Below are 18,876 nucleotides of genomic sequence, written 5' to 3' on the forward strand. Positions count from 1 at the left end.
TTGGGTGATGTTAGAGTGGCTGGCTGGCTGTCCTGCTACACTTACTCATTTTTCAGAAGCAACATGGATTTCATTTGTCAACTGTAGGTGGCACTGTGTTCAAGAGAAACTGTAAATATATAAAAGCTATAAAATATATATAGAATTTTACTTTTCTGGAGTTGAATCTCGATAGAAAAAAATTGGGGTTACAGCTCTAATTTAAACAATGAAAGTAAGAAAAACATTACCAAAGTTTTCTTACTTAAAATGAAAAACACATGACAAAATATTAGAGTAAGCAAAATATTTTTAAAATTGAATTTTCAGTGTCATCAGCTTTTTTTTTAAAAAAAAAAAAAAACCTTTGCCATTATCTCTACATGAACTGAAAGTTGTCTAATTTTTTTCCTTAAAATAAGTTGACATTTTTAGTCATAAAGAATTACTACCGTATCCTTATAACTTAACCTTTCCCAGCTTACAAACCTCTCAATTTTATTAAGAATTTTTTAAAAAGCAAAACTTATGCTGTCATCAGTGTAGATTTGTATGGCAAATGAAAAGGTACATCAAAGAGTTTGCCATCTAGTAGCAAAAACAAACAACTGGAATATAAACTAAAAAAAAATATTATGCCCTAAAAGAATCAAAAATGAAATTTAAGGAGGTGGTAAGGCAGAATAACCTGATCTCTTTGGTAGATATGTATTTTACAGGATAAATAAATATCATTTGAGCTGGATACTGGAGAAAATGTAAGATTTTTCTATGTATATCTAGGATTGGAAGGCATTTTGTATGGTGGAAACAGCATGAATGAAGTGGATTTAGGAAGCCAGTCATTAGATGTGGTTAAAGCTTTGACTGGATAAACAGAAATACAAGGAAATAAATTTGGAAATGTAAACCTGGTTCAGATAATAAAGAACCTTGATATCTAAAGACTTTGGACATGATTGCAATGGTGTAGTCAGTGGGTAGTCAATGAAGGTTTTTTTGAGCAACAGGGTGTGCTTCAAGGTAATTAATCTGCCAATATTATGTAGATCAGTTGGAGGAATGGGGCATAGAGATCAGAGGAGAGCAGCTGGGCTGTTGCTTTAACTGTTGATAATAATCTGAGTTATATCCTCAAGCCTCTTATCATTTTACTTTACTGCAGAGCTTTTTAGCCATGTTCCAAAGTATAGGCTTCATAAGCTAGTGATCCCCTGTCATACCAGTAGGCTTGAAGCCGACTTCCATTTGCTCAAGTGTGCAATGATCTGTACATCCTTCCTGAGTGATCATCTTGGTGTCTATGACTTCTAGTCTCACTTTTACAACTCAAGCATCCAAGTCCTGGGTATCCTATATGATAAAGAGGGAATATGCAAATTGACTATCACTCCATCACAAAGATGGTGGTGCCCACAGTGGAGACAGGGTTTCCATGACACAAGATAGTTACACCCACAGCAGAGGCCAAGTTCCTGTAACGATCCTTAACAAGCAATCACCAGGGACCTGAGGCTGCGTCACCCCCACACACCCAACCCTGTGGGGCTTGACAGGGAAACTCAGACCATGACCCCCGCCCAGTGGGGCTTGATAGGGGACATCAGGCCATGCCCCCTGCCTGGTGGGGCTTGATGGGGGATCTGAGGCTGCGACCCCGCATGGCAGAACTTGATAAGGATGGGACCGGCCAAATCTAGATCTAGCCCAATGGGGGTGGGGCCAGCCGGGTCTGGGTCTTGCACAATTTCAAGGCGCATGTGGGTGGGCAGGGACTTGACTCTGGGTCTCGTGGTGCACCCCAGACTCTGAAAGGAGAAAGATTTTCATATACATTTTACTAATTTTCTTTCATCTCTGACACTTCTATTATAAAGGGTAAATAGTAATATTAAAGTACTTCCTCTAATTAATCCCCTTTTAATGTGCACAAATTTTGTGCATCAGGCCACTAGTATTTATATAACTCTACTGAACAACTACCCTTAAACATAGCATAAACATGTCAAACAGCATTTCAAAACTAAATTTCCCCTTTTTAACCTCCACATTTAAATCTTTCCTCTTTAATTATTGATAAGGGCATTGCCACCACTTACTCAGAGTTAGCAAACTGAGAGTCATTTGGAATTTACTTCATATATATACTCTTTATACTTCCTAAATAATATTTGGCCCCAAGCAGAGAAGGGATATAGTTCTGTACTTAAAGCTTTCCTCCCTGTTTTTCCATTCATTGTCGAACTGAGAAAGCGTAGGTACATTGGGCCATCCTATATAATAAAAGGCTAATATGCAAATCGACCAAACTGCAAATGACTGGTCACTATGATGCGCACTGACCACAGGGAGCAGGTGCTCAATGTAGGAGCTGCCCCCTGGTGGTCAGTGTGCTCCCACAGGGGGAGTGCTGCTCAGTCATAAGCTGGGCTCACAGCTGGCAAGTGCAGCGGCAGTGGCAGGAGCTTCTCCCGCCTCTCAGCAGCACTAAGGATGTCTGAGTGACAGCTTAGGCCTGCTTCTCCCATCAGTCGGACATCCCCCAAGGGCTACCAGACTGCAAGAGGGTGCAGGCCGGTCTGAGGGACTCCTCCCCCCCCCCCCGAGTGCACAAATTTCGTGCATCGGGCCTCTAGTATAGGAATATACACTTTTAATTTTGTTCATTCATACATCTATTGATAGTGTTTTGTTTCACCCTCCTATGCTCACTTCCTATCCCTTAATGTTCCTCTCTTCTTCAAGCCTCAACTTCAACTAGTGTGATTTAGCCAGAGGATCAGTCAAGGGATTGATAGGTAGTAGAGCTTAAATGTAAATTACTACATATGCAAGTGGCCAGAAATTTGTGAACTTGAGTTGGTGAACAAAGGTGATACAGTTTTCATTTGTCCCCCCTGTCCTTTTGTCACTTGTTAGGACCTGTAGACTATAACTAGAGAGAATTGAAACAGAAGTGACCCAATTAAGTTTCATGAATCCAGATGCTCTTGGTCAGAAATGACAAAAAACTCAGCTCAAACTGGGGTAAACAATAAGGATTTTTGTTACCATACAAAACCAGTAGTTCACATTATAGGTCAGTTGTTTAGGCATGGCTTAACAAAGGTGCAAGCTCTTTCTGCATTTGTCTTCATCCACAATAAATGGCATATTTGTAGGAAAGCTTAATAATTAACAGGATTGCATAGTTCTCTTCATCTTGAGTCAAACCAACCTTTTGCTATTCCCATCCTCTCACTAGCTACTACAGGTGTCTGGTGTTTTATTTCTTCCATTCTTTGAGTTTTCTTTGTTCTCAACTTGGCCACCAGAATGCATCTTTCCCTAGAAGCCCTACATTGGCTTATGCCTTCTCTTTCTTAAATGATCCATGTGGGTAGGATTACCATGATTGGTTTGTTCTAATGGAGCTGAGGTCAACCTACACACTGGAGGACTGCTATAGTTTTGGGACAGATAAAATAGATTTTGGTGGGTGAACCACAATGTCAGATTTATTTTATGCTGACAAAAAAAAAGGGGGGGAGGGGGAAGGGGACAGAAATAGAGGTGGTAAATTTCAAGTGAAAAATGTTTATTTTACAGTATAATGAGTCCCAGGAAAGTTGAGAAGCATCAAAAAATTAGTCATTTTGTTTTCATAGTTTCTGAACCAGAGAGAGGGAAAAAGACATTCTGGACAAGTAAGATGAACTGTCTTGATTATACTATTTTAAAAATGTGTGCGTCTAGGTGGTTCTGAAAATCACTTGAATGGCCTAACTGTGATGCATCAGTCTGGTGATGACACAATGGTGGTCGAGTCTGAATGTCAAGCTTCTGTGCAGAAGGTAAGAGTAATGTTATTTTTTTCTCACAATATTAAAGGGCTTTAAATTTTAATATGGTAATGGTCCTAATTAACTTGAATGAGATTTTTGATCTCTAAACCTAATTTTTTCCTATTAAGAAAAAAGTTACTTGTGAGCAACAACCTTTCCCCACCCTTAGTTCTTATGATTGTATTTATTTGTAAATTCTATAATGCTAATATTTGCCAGGTATCCTGGATTTTTGTTGTTTTTTTAAATCCTCACCCAAGGACATACTTGAGAGAGAAACATCAATTGGTTGCCTTCTTCCCCATGTACCCCAACCTATGCCATTCTTATGGTATCATCTGACTTTGTCTCTTATCAATCATGTGTATACTTGCTTTATTTTCCCTATAGGATGATAAATATTATTATTACAGTGACTGGTTTATTTATTGCTATATTTTTTGTGGATTGTCATACCCTTAGTACATGTTTTACACAGTACATTGAAATCCTTGTCATTCATGTTGTTTTAATTTGGTCTTAGATGAATAATTGAATTTACCTTATCTGTTTTTATATCTTTTCTGACTGTAGTAACCTTTTATAAAATTACATTAAGCCTTTATCTATTACCATATCAAAAAGCATTGTTTCCCTTCCAAAATTTGGATGATATCTGTAGACATAGACTGAATCAGATATTTTTTTTTAGGATATAAAAATCAAGAATGCTGACTCTTGGAAAAGTTTAGGCAAACCAGTAAAAACTTCAGGTATACGGAAATCCTCAGATGAGCTCTTCAACCAGTTTAGAAAAGCAGCTATAGAGAAGGAAGTAAAAGCTCGAACACAGGAACTAATACGGAAACATCTGGAACAGAATACAAAGGAACCCAAAGTATTTCAAGAAAATCAAAGGTCTATAATTTACTGGATTAAAGGAGGCCTTGAGAGATTTAGAATATATTAAATTTCTGTTCTGTTATGTGGCTATGATTTACCTATTTTTAGTAGAACATAGAGAAAATTATAATTGCAAGAGAGTAAATTTATTTTTTTATTAATAAGTAGTAGTTTGCTTTGAAAAGTATAGAAATAATCAAGTTATTCATTGAGTTGCTAAAGACACTAATATTTCTAAATGATAAGTATATCATAATTTAACAGAAATGTCTTAGTAGTGTTTCCAGTCTGTGTGTAAGAAGATAGTAGTAAGCCTTTGTCACAGTTTCAAGACCTGTCACTCTTCGACACCAAAAAAAACCCATCTTTTGTTTGTTTGTTTTTTGTTGTTGTTGTTGTTAATCCTCACCTGAGGATATTTTTTCCATTGATTTTAAGAGAGTGGAATGGAGGGGAAGAGACAGAGAGAAACATCAATGCGAGAAAGACACACACGTGCCCCAGCTGGGCCAGGGATGGAAGATCAGTTGCAGGCCGATAATCTAACATTGAGCAAGACTGGCTAGGGCTCAAAAATAAATCTTTAAAATAATGTTATGATATATGAAGAGGGGTTTCTAGAACATTGCTTTATATTTGTAATTTAATAGCATAACTTTGTAATAACTTTCAAGGAATTTGAAACCTATTTGAGTTCTACTATTCCTTTCAGGCACCCTGGCTCCACTCCAGAATCCTTTTCAAATAAGATGCCAAACAAGTGCCTTGGAGACAAGCAAAAAGAACATCAGCAGTCATTGGAAGCTCAAGAGAACAGTAGACTTGGGCTTCTCAAAGACCGTAATTTAGCAAGGGAGAGAGAGCAAGAGCGGAGGAGGAGAGAAGCAGTAAGTGAATTTTAGTTTACTAAATCTAACTAACAAAGCAAAGATTTAACAGAGCAGTGTCTTCACATGTTCAAACATGTATTTGAGGTAGTTTTTTAATGACAGTGTTACCTCTTTAGAGAGGATCAGGTTCTGGAGCTACTACAATATGTGGGTTCAAATACTGATTATGCCATTTGCTAGACTTTTGGGTCTGGGCTAGCTATTTAACCTCTCTGTGCCTCAAACTCCTTGTCTATAAAGAAGAAGAATAATGCCTATTGTGAAGATGAAATGAATTTATATGTACTCAGCATGTAGGATAATATTTAGCACATAGGTAAAGTGATTTATCACTTACTTAGTAGTGTTGTTATGCATGATGGGTCTACTTTAAAGTAGTGTGGACTTAAAGAACTTTCTAAAATGATAGAAATGTTATTTACCTATTAAATATAATAGTGACCTGCCACATATGTGACTAATAAATTTTACTTAATTTTAATGAATTTAAACAGCAAAGTTTGATATTATCTGTTTTTTTATGGTTTTTAGGAGCTCTTTATTAAAATTTCATTAGTACTTTACTAGAAGTCTTCCTTTAGTGACCTAGGAATTTTCCTGTTCATACTCACAAGGGCCTGATTTCAGTCACCCATAAGTGATTTCTCAGCAACCCACTTACCACTTAACAATCCAACTAGGTAACCTGATATAATTTCTAATATCCTACACACTTTCCTGGAGCTGGAATAAACCTGGAACCCACCAAAACTTGACTAATAAAGCCACATCTAACAGCTTGATAACTGTCACTCTTTGCAACCTGAACTCTTATGTTGCTAGTTGACAGATCCATACTCTAAAAACTTGCAATGACTTGAACCCTAGCAAAGCTCATTGCATGCCAGTTTCTTTGGCCAAGTTTTTTTTCTTAATTTTGAATGGTTGAAGTGTATATAAGAAAGGAATATCCAGATTACGGTGTCAGCTGCAGAGAGTTTTCGTGCACCAGATTCGCACACCGGTGGGGTCCCTCAGCCTGGCCTAGCCCTCTTGCAATCGGGACCCCTTGGAGGATGTCGGATAGCGGTTTTGGCCCCATCCCTGCAGGCCTGATCCAGACAGGAGGGAGCCTGATCCTGTGCATTGAGCGTCTATCTCCTGGTGGTCAGTGCACATCATAGTGACCAGTCGACCGGTCATCTGGTCATTTGGTCACTTAGGCTTTTATATATATAGATTAGAGTGTTCATATTTAAATCATGGTATCTGTTAACTGGTGTAGAGAGTAACTAGTTCCGTATCAATTATTCCACAAGTGAAGATTTTTTAGTCAGGATGGAAGAGAATCTGAAATAAAGTGTCTTTAAATAAAAACAAGTTTCATTACAATATTCTTGGAATTTTGCAGTCTGTTTGGATAGTTATAGGAGTATCACATGATATTTCGACTAGGACAATGTATCCAACTCTCATATTGGAGGATTAAAATAGCACTTTGAGGGACCATCTGGATCTGGGCAGATATTTGGCATCCTAAGAGCTGGCATTAAGAAAGTAGTCTGGTTTAAGATGTAAGAAATTATCATGCTCTAGCTGGTTTGGCTCAGTGGATAGAGCGTTGGCTATCACTCCGCTGTTGCAGTTTACTGATTAAAAAGAAACAAACAAACAAAAAACTTGTTTTGAGCTTTCACAGTTGGTATCATTTCAGAGGTCAGAGAATATCTAACCTGAATCACAGGGGTATTTAGAGGCGGCTTCAAAATGTAAATGTTTCCTTTGTCTTAATTAGCCTTTTCTTTACTTTAGCTTATTTTTAATGGCTTCTTAGCATTTAATAAAAATTGTACTGGGTATTACAACTGCAGTCTGGTTTGATCTTCATAAATATCTACATATAAAATAAATTTGCTTAAATAATTTGCTTAAGGTTACATAGTTATTAAGTGGCAGAATCAAAGAAAATTCATAGCTGTAGCATACAGTAGTTCTCTTGCATATGTAAGATATTGGTTCATTCAGAAAATAATTTGATGTGCCTGTGCCCAGCACTATATTGGTTACAGAGATACATGAAATAATGTAATCTCAGTTCATGTTCTTATTAATACCCATTCTGTCAACACTGAGAATTTTCTCTTGGATAGAAAGATTAAGCTTGTTCTTAGTGTTCCTGTAAGTTTTAATTATTTATCGCAAAAACAATATTTTAACAAAAATTATACAGTATATATTCAGAAATAAATTACATACAAAATCATTATGTTAAATAAGTTGGATTCATATTGTATGATCTGTTCCAAATGATGCATAATCATGTTTATATAGATGTAAAAAAGTCATGTTTTTAAGTAACATTTAAGTTTTCTCTTCTTTTTTATAGATGGCTGGTACCATTGATATGACTCTTCAACGTGACATTATGACAATGTTTGAAAACAACTTTGATTAAAACTCAGTTTTTGAATTAACCATCAACTTAAAATGAATGATATAGAAGATTAAGATGCATATGGCAAAATTATTGCTTTCAGACATCAAAACACTAATATTAATGTTGTATTTTGACTGCTCTAAAATGATTAAACAATTTTCACTACATTTCTTGATAGGTATATGTTCATTTTTTAATGACATTACAGGAACTTTTATAATATTGGATCCCTAAAAATTGAGTAAATTCCCAGATGTTATTCATTTTCTAAATAATTATTTGCTTTGTATTATAGGCCTTGTCTTAGCAATGAAAATCCAAAAGAGATAGTCCCTGTTTGTTTAAAAATGAAGAATATATAAAAAGTGTATCTAAAACATAGTTCCTGTTGTTTTTAACTTTTAAAACAAGTATTTGTCTGCTTTCAAAAATATTTAGAACCTCTAGCAAATAGTTGGTTTCTTTGAGTGTCAGGTTACATAAGATTTGCTGCTGGTTATATATTCAAAATTTATATTGAAATTAGTATAAGGAAAAGATTACCTATGGTTTGAAAGATGTTAAACTTGAGGCAAAATAACTAACAGTGAGTATTAATTATGTATATAAGTCTCTATAGGAACTTATACAGCATTTCTTAACTTGTATATGTGATAGCAATGGATATGTAAATCTTAATTGTAGTAAGTTCTTTATATCTGTAAAATATTTTTCTTTCATTCTCAAGTTGCTATTTATGTACAAATCATGTGTATCAGCTCCATGTATTTTAAGATTTTGGACTCTTAAAGTGTTATACAATTCAGGCACTATTCTGATACCATCTAAAGTAGAAATTAAAAATGTGTATATATTATGGATAGAAACAAAAGTTTCTTGAGTTCATTTTTTTATAATATATCTTTTGGAAACACTTCTAAACTGTCATCCATTTAAAAAACGATTAACTAGTGGCTAAAATGCTAATATTAAAATAATATCATACCTATTCAACTAAGCATATTTTTAACCAAGAAATTAGTATTGTCTACTAACAGTATGCATTATGTTATTTTCCTAAAAGATCATAGACATCTAGATGAGCTATATCTATATATATGTGTGTGTGTAGATATATAAAGATACATGAGAAATACATAGTGGTTACCTCTAGATGATGGAATAACAGGTATTGCTTTTATTTCCTTTATACTTCAGTATTTTAATGGTTCTTTTTAATATTGATTATGTGATACTTTTAAGATTTGGGAAATTTTCCTTCCAACCTTGATGTATAGGGATGGTGCTCTAACTGAGCTACCCAGCCAGGGAAAATTTTCCATTTTGAAGAGAAAGAACGAGAATAGTAAATAAGAATTTACTTCTGTCAAATGCACACACTCAATCTTTCAACTGTCTTTAATTAATAAAACTGATCAATTATCTTTGTCTATAGATAAAATAAGAAAGTGTAGCTTTAACGTACCTTTTTATATTAAAGAATAATGGGTGTGTTTTTTTATTTATTCATTTGAAAGAGAGACATCGATTTGTTGTTCAACTTCTTTATGCACCCATTCATTGATTATTCTATGTGCCCTGACTGGGGATTGAACCCACAACCTTGGTGTATTGGGATGACGCTCTAACCAACTGAGCTACCAAGCCAGGGTGATAATGGCTTTCTTGAGGTTTTTAAATAAACACTTGGAGCAGCACTTAGAGAGCTGTGATATGAGTATCAGGAATTAGTTTAACCAATTTAAGCTTTAACCTTTGCTTGGTCTATAAGGAGTCTGGCATATTGCAGGTGCTCAACAAACTTTTGGTAGGTGGTTGAAGTCAGTTTTGGAGAGAAAAATATCAGTTTATAACGTTACTAGAGGCCAGGTGCATGAAATTCATGCACAGGTGGGGTCCCTCCGCCTGGCTGGTGATCAGGGCCATCTCACCTGGTCCCAATCAGAGCCAAGTGGGGCCAGTGGCCAGGGAGGGACTGCAGGAGGGACCATGGGAGGAGTCCAGGGGATGTCTGGCCCCATCTCTCCCAGTCCTGATTGGCCAGACCCCAGCAGCAAGCTAACCTACTGATCAGAACATCTGCCCCCTGGTGGTCAGTGCACATCATAGTGACCAATCGGTCAACCGCTCGGTCAGACACTTTTTTATAGCATATAAGGTTTTTATATAGAGAGATATTCAGTAAAAGATTGTTTGACTTCTCTTCTTACATGGAGTTTACTTTTGTTAACTTCATGAAATATTGCATGCAATTTGTTAGCCTTCAACTAAAACCTGGTTTCAGGAGGACCCGTTTAAGTCCTCATCTCTCCTCTCCAACTTCTAAGACTTTTTCATTGTGTTTTCTGGTATTGGTGATCAGTCATCAACAGCATTCCCTCTATAAACAACTTTTGTTTCTTTCCTCTTTTTGTTCTTTAGTTCTGCACATGTAGTCCTTAGGCCATCTGTCTCAGCATCATGTGGGGGAATGTTTTAGAAATGCAAATTCTCAGACTTACTAAATCAGAAAATCTGGGGATGGGGTCCAGTAGTTTACATAGTTGAGCAAGCCCTTTAAATTGGAGAGCCACACTCGAACTGAACCCTGGCTCTCTCCTGCACACTCTCATTTAACTGCCTGTTTTTTGTGTGTGTTTTTTTCAGTAATGTTTTTCTTAAATTTGGAGTACCAGCTGCAGACCATTCTCCCTCTTTCCTAAATACCCCAGTTTTACGTTTTTCATGATCATAAGACCATAATACCACCCATAGTCATTTGCCATCCCAGATTCACTCCTTGTTCCCCAGAGGTTTAAGTCTGTTTCATTGTCACTTTCTAAACACTTCTGAAATTCTTGACCTTTCTGCTAATGATCTTAGTATTAATCAATCATAGCTACTCCTTTGTCAATATCAATAACTAAAATCCTTCCTTAGTCTCAAGCACCCTACCTCACTACCTCAGTGATGGCGAACCTTTTGAGCTCGTTGTGTCAGCGTTTTGAAAAACCCTAACTTAACTCTGGTGCCATGTCACATAAAGAAATTTTTTGATATTTGCGACCATAGTAAAGCAAAGATTTATATTTTTGATATTTATTTTATATATTTAAATGCCATTTAACAAAGAAAAATCAACAAAAAGTGAGTTCACGTGTCACCTCTGACACGCGTGTCATAGGTTCGCCATCACTGCACTACCTCCTATTTTTTCTAGCTTACTCCCATGACTCCAGTCATCCTTAGACATCACAAGGACCTACAGCACATTAATCCTAGTGCCTTTACACAGTAGCTCTCTCTTGATGCCTTCATCTATCCTTTTCCAAAGTTTGTAGTACATTATTTGTAACTAGCTGTACCCGGCCATGCGTTGCTGTGGCTCAGTCTGGTTAAATGGAAAAGAAAGAAAAGAGAAAGTGCACTTTTCTAATATGTTTAATTTCACAATGCTTGTGGGTATACAATATTTTTTGTTGTTCCATTGTGCAGATATAGAGATTGTCTGGTTTGCCGACTCTGGAACACGGAACATATAATTGTCCATATGAGAAACAATCCGTGTCTAGATCTAAACCGCACAATTCTAAAGATTGGCCCTGAGCTTTGTTGATGGTGATTGCAAACACCAATCAAATTGGGAATCGCAATCTCTTAAATTGAAATGGCATATCCATTGGAATCATAGGAATGTGAGGAATGAGGACAGTATAGCGTGTGTTGCTTTTACATCCAACAGATGGTGCTGCTTTTCAAAAAAAAGCATGTTTTTACCTGTCACAGGTATGACATCTATAGTATAGGTATATAAAAACACATGCGTATTCGAATGCAACATTGTATCAAAATTTCAAAGCAATCGGTGAAGCACTTTCGGAGATTTAAGATTTTGAACAAACTAACATTTACATTTTTATTTATATAAATATATAGATCATTCCCTTGCATACACTCTCAATTCCACTGTTCCTTTGTTTATGGCAGTCACTTGGCAAAACTCAAATCCTTATTAAATCTGCCTGCTCTGCACTCATGAATCTAACTGGCTAGAGAAAGACATGCAACCATGATAACTCATCTCGCTTAAAATTCATGAGCATAAACTCGTTAATCTTACATCTGCCCAGAAATCTTCATACATTTCCCTTGGTCCATTCACTCTCTCTAGGCAGTCAATTATATCTCCATTGTGCTCAGACCTCTAACCAATACCACCTCTCCCATCATCAATATATAATGTAAACATTTTTTTCTTTATAGGAATTTGAAAATTACTATTTTTTAAATATATTTTTATTGATTTCATAGAGGAAGGGATGAGATAGAAACATCAATGATCAGAGAGTATCATTCATCGGCTGCCTTCTGCACACTTTGTATTAGGGATCAAGCTGACAACCTGGGCATGTGCCCTTGACTGGAATCAAACCAGAGACCCTACAGTCTGCAGGCCAACACTCTATCCACTGGGGCAGGATTTGAAAATTGTTAAGCTACAACTCACCCTTCAAAGTGTAATTCAGTGATTTTTAGTATAGTCAATTATGGGAATTTGTTTCTTCATCTTCATATATTCTGAATATTAACATTTTGTGTTATATTGTCTCTAATTGTCACTTGTCAATTTGTTAATCCTATATAATAAAGCGGTAATATGCAAATTGACCATCTCACTTGTGTAAGATGGCCGCCCCCATGTGGTCACAAGATGGCCGGCAGGGGAGGGCAGTTGTGGGTGATCAGGCCAGCAGGGAAGGGCAGTTAGGGGTGACCAGGCTGGCAGGGGAGGGCAGTTGGGGGGAGACCATGCCCGCAGGGGAGGGCAGTTTGGGGCAACTGGGCTTGCAGGGGAGGGAGGGCAGTTGGGGGGGACCATGCCTGCAGGGGAGGGCATTTGGGGGGACCAGGCCTGCATGGGGGGCAGTTGGGGGTGACCAGGCCTGCAAAGGAGGTCAGTTGGAGGTGACCAGGCCTGCAAGGGAGGGCAGTTGGAGGCTACTGGGCCTGCAGGGGAGGGCATTTGGGGGGAACCAGGCTGGCATAGGAGGGCAGTTAGGGGTGACCGGGCTGACAGGGGAGGGCAGTTGGGGGCACCTGACCCGCAGGGGAGGGCAGTTAGGGTCCCCCCAACTGCCCTCCCCTCCGACCTGATCGCCCACAACTGCCCTCCCCTGCCGGCCATCTTGTGACCACATGGGGGTGGCCATCTTGTGCGAGGGCATGACAGTCAATTTGCATATTACCTCTTTATTATATAGGATTAAAAAATTGACAAGTCGCATATAAGCATAACCAATGGACATAAGACACTGGGGGATAGGGGAGGCTAGGGGACTGTCTAGGGCGGGGGTATAAAATGGACACATATGTAATACCCTTTGTAATACTTTAAGCAATAAATAAAAAAAAATTTAAAAAAAAATTGACAAGTGACAATTAGAGACTATAACACAAAATGTTAATATTCAGAATATATGAAGATAAAGAAACAAATTCCCATAATTGACTGTTAAAAATCACTGAATTACACTTTGAAGGGTGAGTTGTACCTTAACAATTTGTAAAAGTTGAGTGCATAAATAAGTGGAACAACAAAATCAATTCCCCCCCCGCCTTAATCTCTCTAAAATCAATAAATTACTTTTTAAAAACTCAATAGTAATAAAACTAAAAAATAGGCAAAACCCCAAAAATTTTACCAAAGAGGATATACATATGGCAAATATATATATGAAAACATTTCTTAGCCCTAGCTGGTTTGGCTCAGTGGATAGAGCGTCAGCCTGCAGACTGAAGGGTCCCGGGTTCGATTCTGCATTGAGCGTCTGCCCCCTCATGGTCATTGTATGTCATGGCTACCAGACAGTCAGACGGTTGCTTAGGCTTTTATATCTCTTGTATTATTTATTAACTAGAGGCCCGATGCACAAAATTCATGCAAGTGTAGGCCTTCCTTTAAAAATAATAATCTGAGGGCTGAGATTGCAGGGTAACCAAAATAACCTGAAATCTAAGCAAAGACAAAAACATCAAAGTACAGGCAGGACATAAGTACTGGCTTACCTGAGCAGATATGTCAAATTCTATATAATCTGGTAACAAAAATCATCTAAAAGCCCTAACTGGTTTGGCTCAGTGGATAGAGCGTTGGCCTGCGGACTGAAAGGTCCCAGGTTCGATTCCGGTCAAGGGCATGTACCTTGGTTGCGGGCACATACCCGGTGGGGGGTGTGCAGGAGGCAGCTGATCCATGTTTCTCTCTCATCAATGTTTCTAACTCTCTATCCCTCTCCCTTCCTCTCTGTAAAAAAAAATCAATAAAATATATATATTTTTAAAATCATCTAAAAGTTGTGTCAAATTGCTAAAGGCTGAGTAGCTGAGAATGTAGAACCCCTGGGAACACAAGAGAAATCTGTAAACACTTTCAGGCTCTTCTCCATAGACTGCATCCAGGCGTCAGTACTTCACAAGGGAGATTTGGGGTGCAGGATGAGGGTTCTGAGGAAGCCATCCTTTGGATGCAGGCCCAAAAGACAATGGCAGCAGATATAAGAAAAGCAAAAAGCCCATCCCCCACCCCCAAATCTTTCTGCCCTATCTTCCCTAAAGAATACAAACCTCGCCTTTGCCACTTTGGCTCAGTGGATAGAGCAGTCCCAGGTGATTCCTGCACTACCTCGGTTGCAGGCTCCTCCCCCGTGCATCCGGGCTGGTGCAGGGGCAACCAATCCATGTGTTTCTCTCACGTGATGTTTCTGTCTTTCCCCTCTCTTGCACTCTCCCTAAAAATCAATGGGAAAAGATCCTCGGGTGAGGATTAACAACAACAACGAAAGAATACACACCTCAAGTTTCTGGGAGGAGAACAGCAAACCCTATCACCTTTAAGGCACTGATGAAGAGCCACTGCTGCCAGGGGAAGGCAATGCATCTGGGGTGCAGACTATCAGCGGTACTGGGGGTGGGGAAGGATCATTAAGAAGGTCCCGCCCTGATGTCCAATGACATAGTGCCTGCCTGTGAGGCTGAATTAGGACACCTTCTGCCCTCTGCACTTCCTACCACCAGTAACAAACACGGTCAAAGAAGAATGTATTCGAGTGGCACACAAGTGCTACAGATGTTCAACATTGATCATTAGGGAAATGCAAATTAAAATTTCAATGATACCACTACACACTTCTTGGTATGGCTAAAATTCAAAAGATTTTTTGTTTTATAATCCCCGTGCTTGCAGGAATCTGACCTAACCATCACTCTCACACACTGCCCATGTAAACTCAAAATTGTAGTTTGTCAGTTTCTCATAAAGTTGAATGCACCCTTGCCACCTAGCCCAGCAATCCCACTCTAATAAGTATTTAACCAAATTAAATGAAAATGTATGTTCACACACACACACACAACCACTTTACATGAATGCTTATAGTGGCTTTACTCATAGCCACCAAAACCGGAAGAAATGCAACTGTCCCTTAACTGGGGAATGGATAAACAATACGGTACATTCAATGAAACACTACTGAGCAATAAAAAAAGGAACAATAACAGCACGGTTGAGTGTCAGACGCATTATGCTAAGTGTAAGAAGCCAAAAGCAAAAGGTTACATACTAGATGGTTCTATTTATACAATATTCTTGTAAAGGAAAAACTTATAGGGACAGAGAACAGACTAGCAGCGGTTCTCAACCTGTTGGTCGCGAACAATGAAAATACATCCTGCATATCAGATATTCACATTACGATTCATAACAGTAGCAACATTACAGTTATGAAGTAGCAACGAAAATAATTTTGTGGTTGGGGGTCACCACAACACGAGGAGCTGTATTAAAGGGTCGCGGCATTAGGAAGGTTGAGAACCACTGAACTAGGGGTTTCCAGACATGACTGTACATATCGACTGAACTATTCGGAGAATAGCAGCACCTTCAGAAAAGTGTTAGGAATGAATCAAGTCATAATGTCTGCTGAGTAGTATGAAAACCAGTTACTGCCCCTGTCTGGATCCTAATTCTATGGTCCAGATAAAGGCCTAATGAAATTCCAACAGCCAAGTGGGCAGGGAGAAAATGTGAACACTGGTCAAAATAAGAGAGGCTCTTCCCTCCGCGGTGCCTGGGAGGACTGGGAGTCCCACCACTTCCCCACAGTTTAGCAATGCAGCCGCGCCTTGTTCTGGGCGGACCTCTCAGCGCTGGGCCGGAGCGCGCACCGGGAGTGCGGAGCCCGAGGCTATGACACGGGACGTCGGCGGGCGCGGCTGCAGGGCCCTCGGGGAGGTGCGCGCGGAGCCGGCGATCGGGGCGGACGGGCGGGCGGGCGGGCCTGACGCCGCGGCGCTCGCTGCCTCGCTGCTTCTCTGCGGCTGGTGTGCGCGCTGCCGCTCCGGTGCCTCCTAGGACGGAGGGCCCCGCCGCCCGCCGCGCGATGGCGAGGCTGCGGGATTGCCTGCCCCGCCTGATGTTCACGATCCGGTCCCTGCTCTTCTGGTCCCTGGTCTACGGCTACTGCGGGCTCTGCGCCTCCATCTACCTGCTCAAACTTTTGTGGAGCATCGGCCAGGGACCCGCGCAGACCTTCCGGCGGGGCGCGCGGGAGCACCCGCCCCGGTGCTTGAACGACCCCTCCCTGGGTACCCACTGCTACGTGCGGCTCAAGGTGAAGGCCGGCGGGGTCGGGAGGGAACGTGGCATGCGGGAGAGCAGAGGGCTCGGGGCTGCTGCTTCCCTGACCCCCGGCCCGGCGTCCCCTAGTGTCTCGGGGCTCGCAGGGCGCGCGGCGGGGACGACCAAGGTGCCAAAGGGAGGCAAGAGGGGCGAGGTGTGGTCGTAGAGGGGTCGGACTGCGTGTGTTTACATTCCCTGTTTTTTGCGTGTGTGTGTTGGGGGGGGGGGGTAGGGAGGGAGCGGGAGAGAGAGGAGGAGGAGAGAGACTACGTTAAGTGGGAAGGGGAAGCTGTCTCCCGTCACCTTTTTGCCCTTTAGAGCTCAGATCGGCTGTAGGAAATTGTTCCAGGTGGCGCCCTCATGTCTCAGGAGCCTGTCCTTGCCCAGATGATAGAATAAAAGAGTAAATAGAATAAGTCATTGGAAATCAAGAGTTTATTCAGATCAGCAGAATGGAACATTCACAGATGACCTAAGCAGCATGAAATCATAAATAAATGGTGCATGTTTGTAGAGAAGGAAGCCAACTAATGAACTTAGAGACCAAAGGAGTGGAATAAAAAGCAAGCGCCCACCGTGCATGCAGACTCATAATGTCCGCGCTTGTCCCAGGGCCCCTCACAGCCACTGATGTTCCATTTCCTGAGGCTCCAGGTGGTGTCCTTGGTGATGCACCTTACAGTTTGACTCACAGGCCTTTCAAAACTAGCTTCAAATGAGGGGACATTTATGTCACCAAGTGGAGGGTTCCTATTAGGAGCTAGATTGTCCAGCAGCTGTAGTCCAGAAGACCAAGGGATATGCCTTTCTTACCTTTCTTCAGCCCATGATATGATAATTAAAGAGTTCAGATTTGTGAAACAACAACCACCAAAAAGACCAGTGTCTGGCCCTAGCTGGTTTGGCTCAGTGGCTAGAGCATCAGCTGTGGAACAAAGGGTCCCAGGTTCCACCCCGGTCAAGGGCATGTACCTTGGTTGCAGGCTCCTTCCCTGACCAGGCCCTGGTAGAGGACCAGGGCCCAAACAAGAGGCAACCAATTAATGTGTCTCTCACATCGATGTTTCTGTCTTTCCCTCTCTCTAAAAATCAATGGGAAAATATCCTCGGGTGAAGATTAAAAAAATAAATAAATAAATAAATAAAGACCAGTGTCTGGCACATGGTAAGTGCAGTAATTTGTTCACTAAATCCAATCAAGTGCCCACAGTATTATGGTATCTTCCAAGACGCACCACCAATAAAAGAAGTTACTGACCTAGGAAGGCATTCTGCAGTTGAGGGCAAAGTCAGATTTACTCCCTTCATTCCACATGAGGAGAAAAAGTAGTGTAAACTCATCTGAAATGCCTCAGAATGCCTTTCTTCTCACTGGCCATCTAAAGCGTTTCCCCAGAGACACAGACCAAGGAGTGGGAGAACATTGTCCTGGTAGGTTCCTGTCAGAGCCTTCCTCCTAACCATGTCATGATATGTGTTAACATCTTTGGACCTCAGTTTCTAAATCTGCAAAAATGGTGGGGTTGGGTTAGATGCCTTTTAAGATTGTTTCACATCTGAAAACCCACGTACTTGGGTAACCTGATATAAAACCCAGAGTCTGTGCCCAGCTTTCGGCTCTTGCTTTCTTTCCTCACTTCTTTATGAGTTTTTGTTTCTCTTCCTTGCTTTTTTTCTCCACTTTTCTCTCTTCAGCTTGCTTTGTATTCACTGTATTCCTGTCTCATTCCCATGCTTTTTATTTCCCTGGGCGGTCTTGTCTCCCACATGCAGAGTGAAGCCTTGAGCATTCAGAGTATTCTGCTATTACAAATACACAGATATGACATGAGGAGCAAGCAGCATGCAACTCTCATCTTAAAATAAAAATGTGGGAAGGAGAGAACTAAAAATAAGAAAAGAAGGTGTGAATTACATAACTGATGGCATAGCTCTTGACAGGCAAACTGAGAAAAGTACTTGACTAGGGGGTAAACATGGCAGGAATATAAATTCAAATCAGAATTATTTACAGGTCCTATAGAATTTGAATGAGATGAGATGTGACACAGCAGTAAAATGAAAGTCACAAATTGTGACATTGTTTCAGAAGCTCATAATATTTCAATTGACTTTGTAAGTAGAAGAAGGGAAGGTGCTATAAAGGGAATGTTGACAAAGTAAATCTGTCAATTCATCCTACTGATAAATCATAAAGTTTTTTTCTCTTTGAAAATTAATAATACTTAT

The 18,876-nt window shown here is 40.0% G+C and overlaps 2 protein-coding genes across 2 annotated transcripts in view; both read left to right on the forward strand.

Moving 5' to 3' along the window:
• The window catches only part of BRDT (bromodomain testis associated), a 34,546-nt gene extending 26,537 nt beyond the window's left edge, over positions 1-8,009 (forward strand). The window contains exons 14-17 of the mRNA XM_036351372.1: positions 3,715-3,812; positions 4,495-4,700; positions 5,398-5,572; positions 7,941-8,009. Coding sequence (XP_036207265.1) covers positions 3,715-3,812; positions 4,495-4,700; positions 5,398-5,572; positions 7,941-8,009 — 548 coding nt within the window. The remainder of the gene's footprint in view (positions 1-3,714; positions 3,813-4,494; positions 4,701-5,397; positions 5,573-7,940) is intronic.
• An 8,161-nt stretch (positions 8,010-16,170) lies between these two features.
• The window catches only part of EPHX4 (epoxide hydrolase 4), a 31,320-nt gene continuing 28,614 nt past the window's right edge, over positions 16,171-18,876 (forward strand). Inside the window, exon 1 of the mRNA XM_036351576.1 lies at positions 16,171-16,639. Within this exon, the coding sequence (XP_036207469.1) occupies positions 16,409-16,639 (231 nt within the window). The 5' untranslated portion in view covers positions 16,171-16,408. The remainder of the gene's footprint in view (positions 16,640-18,876) is intronic.

This window comes from Myotis myotis, unplaced genomic scaffold, assembly GCF_014108235.1.
Source record: "Myotis myotis isolate mMyoMyo1 unplaced genomic scaffold, mMyoMyo1.p scaffold_m19_p_2, whole genome shotgun sequence".
NCBI classification, from domain to species: Eukaryota; Metazoa; Chordata; class Mammalia; order Chiroptera; family Vespertilionidae; genus Myotis; species Myotis myotis.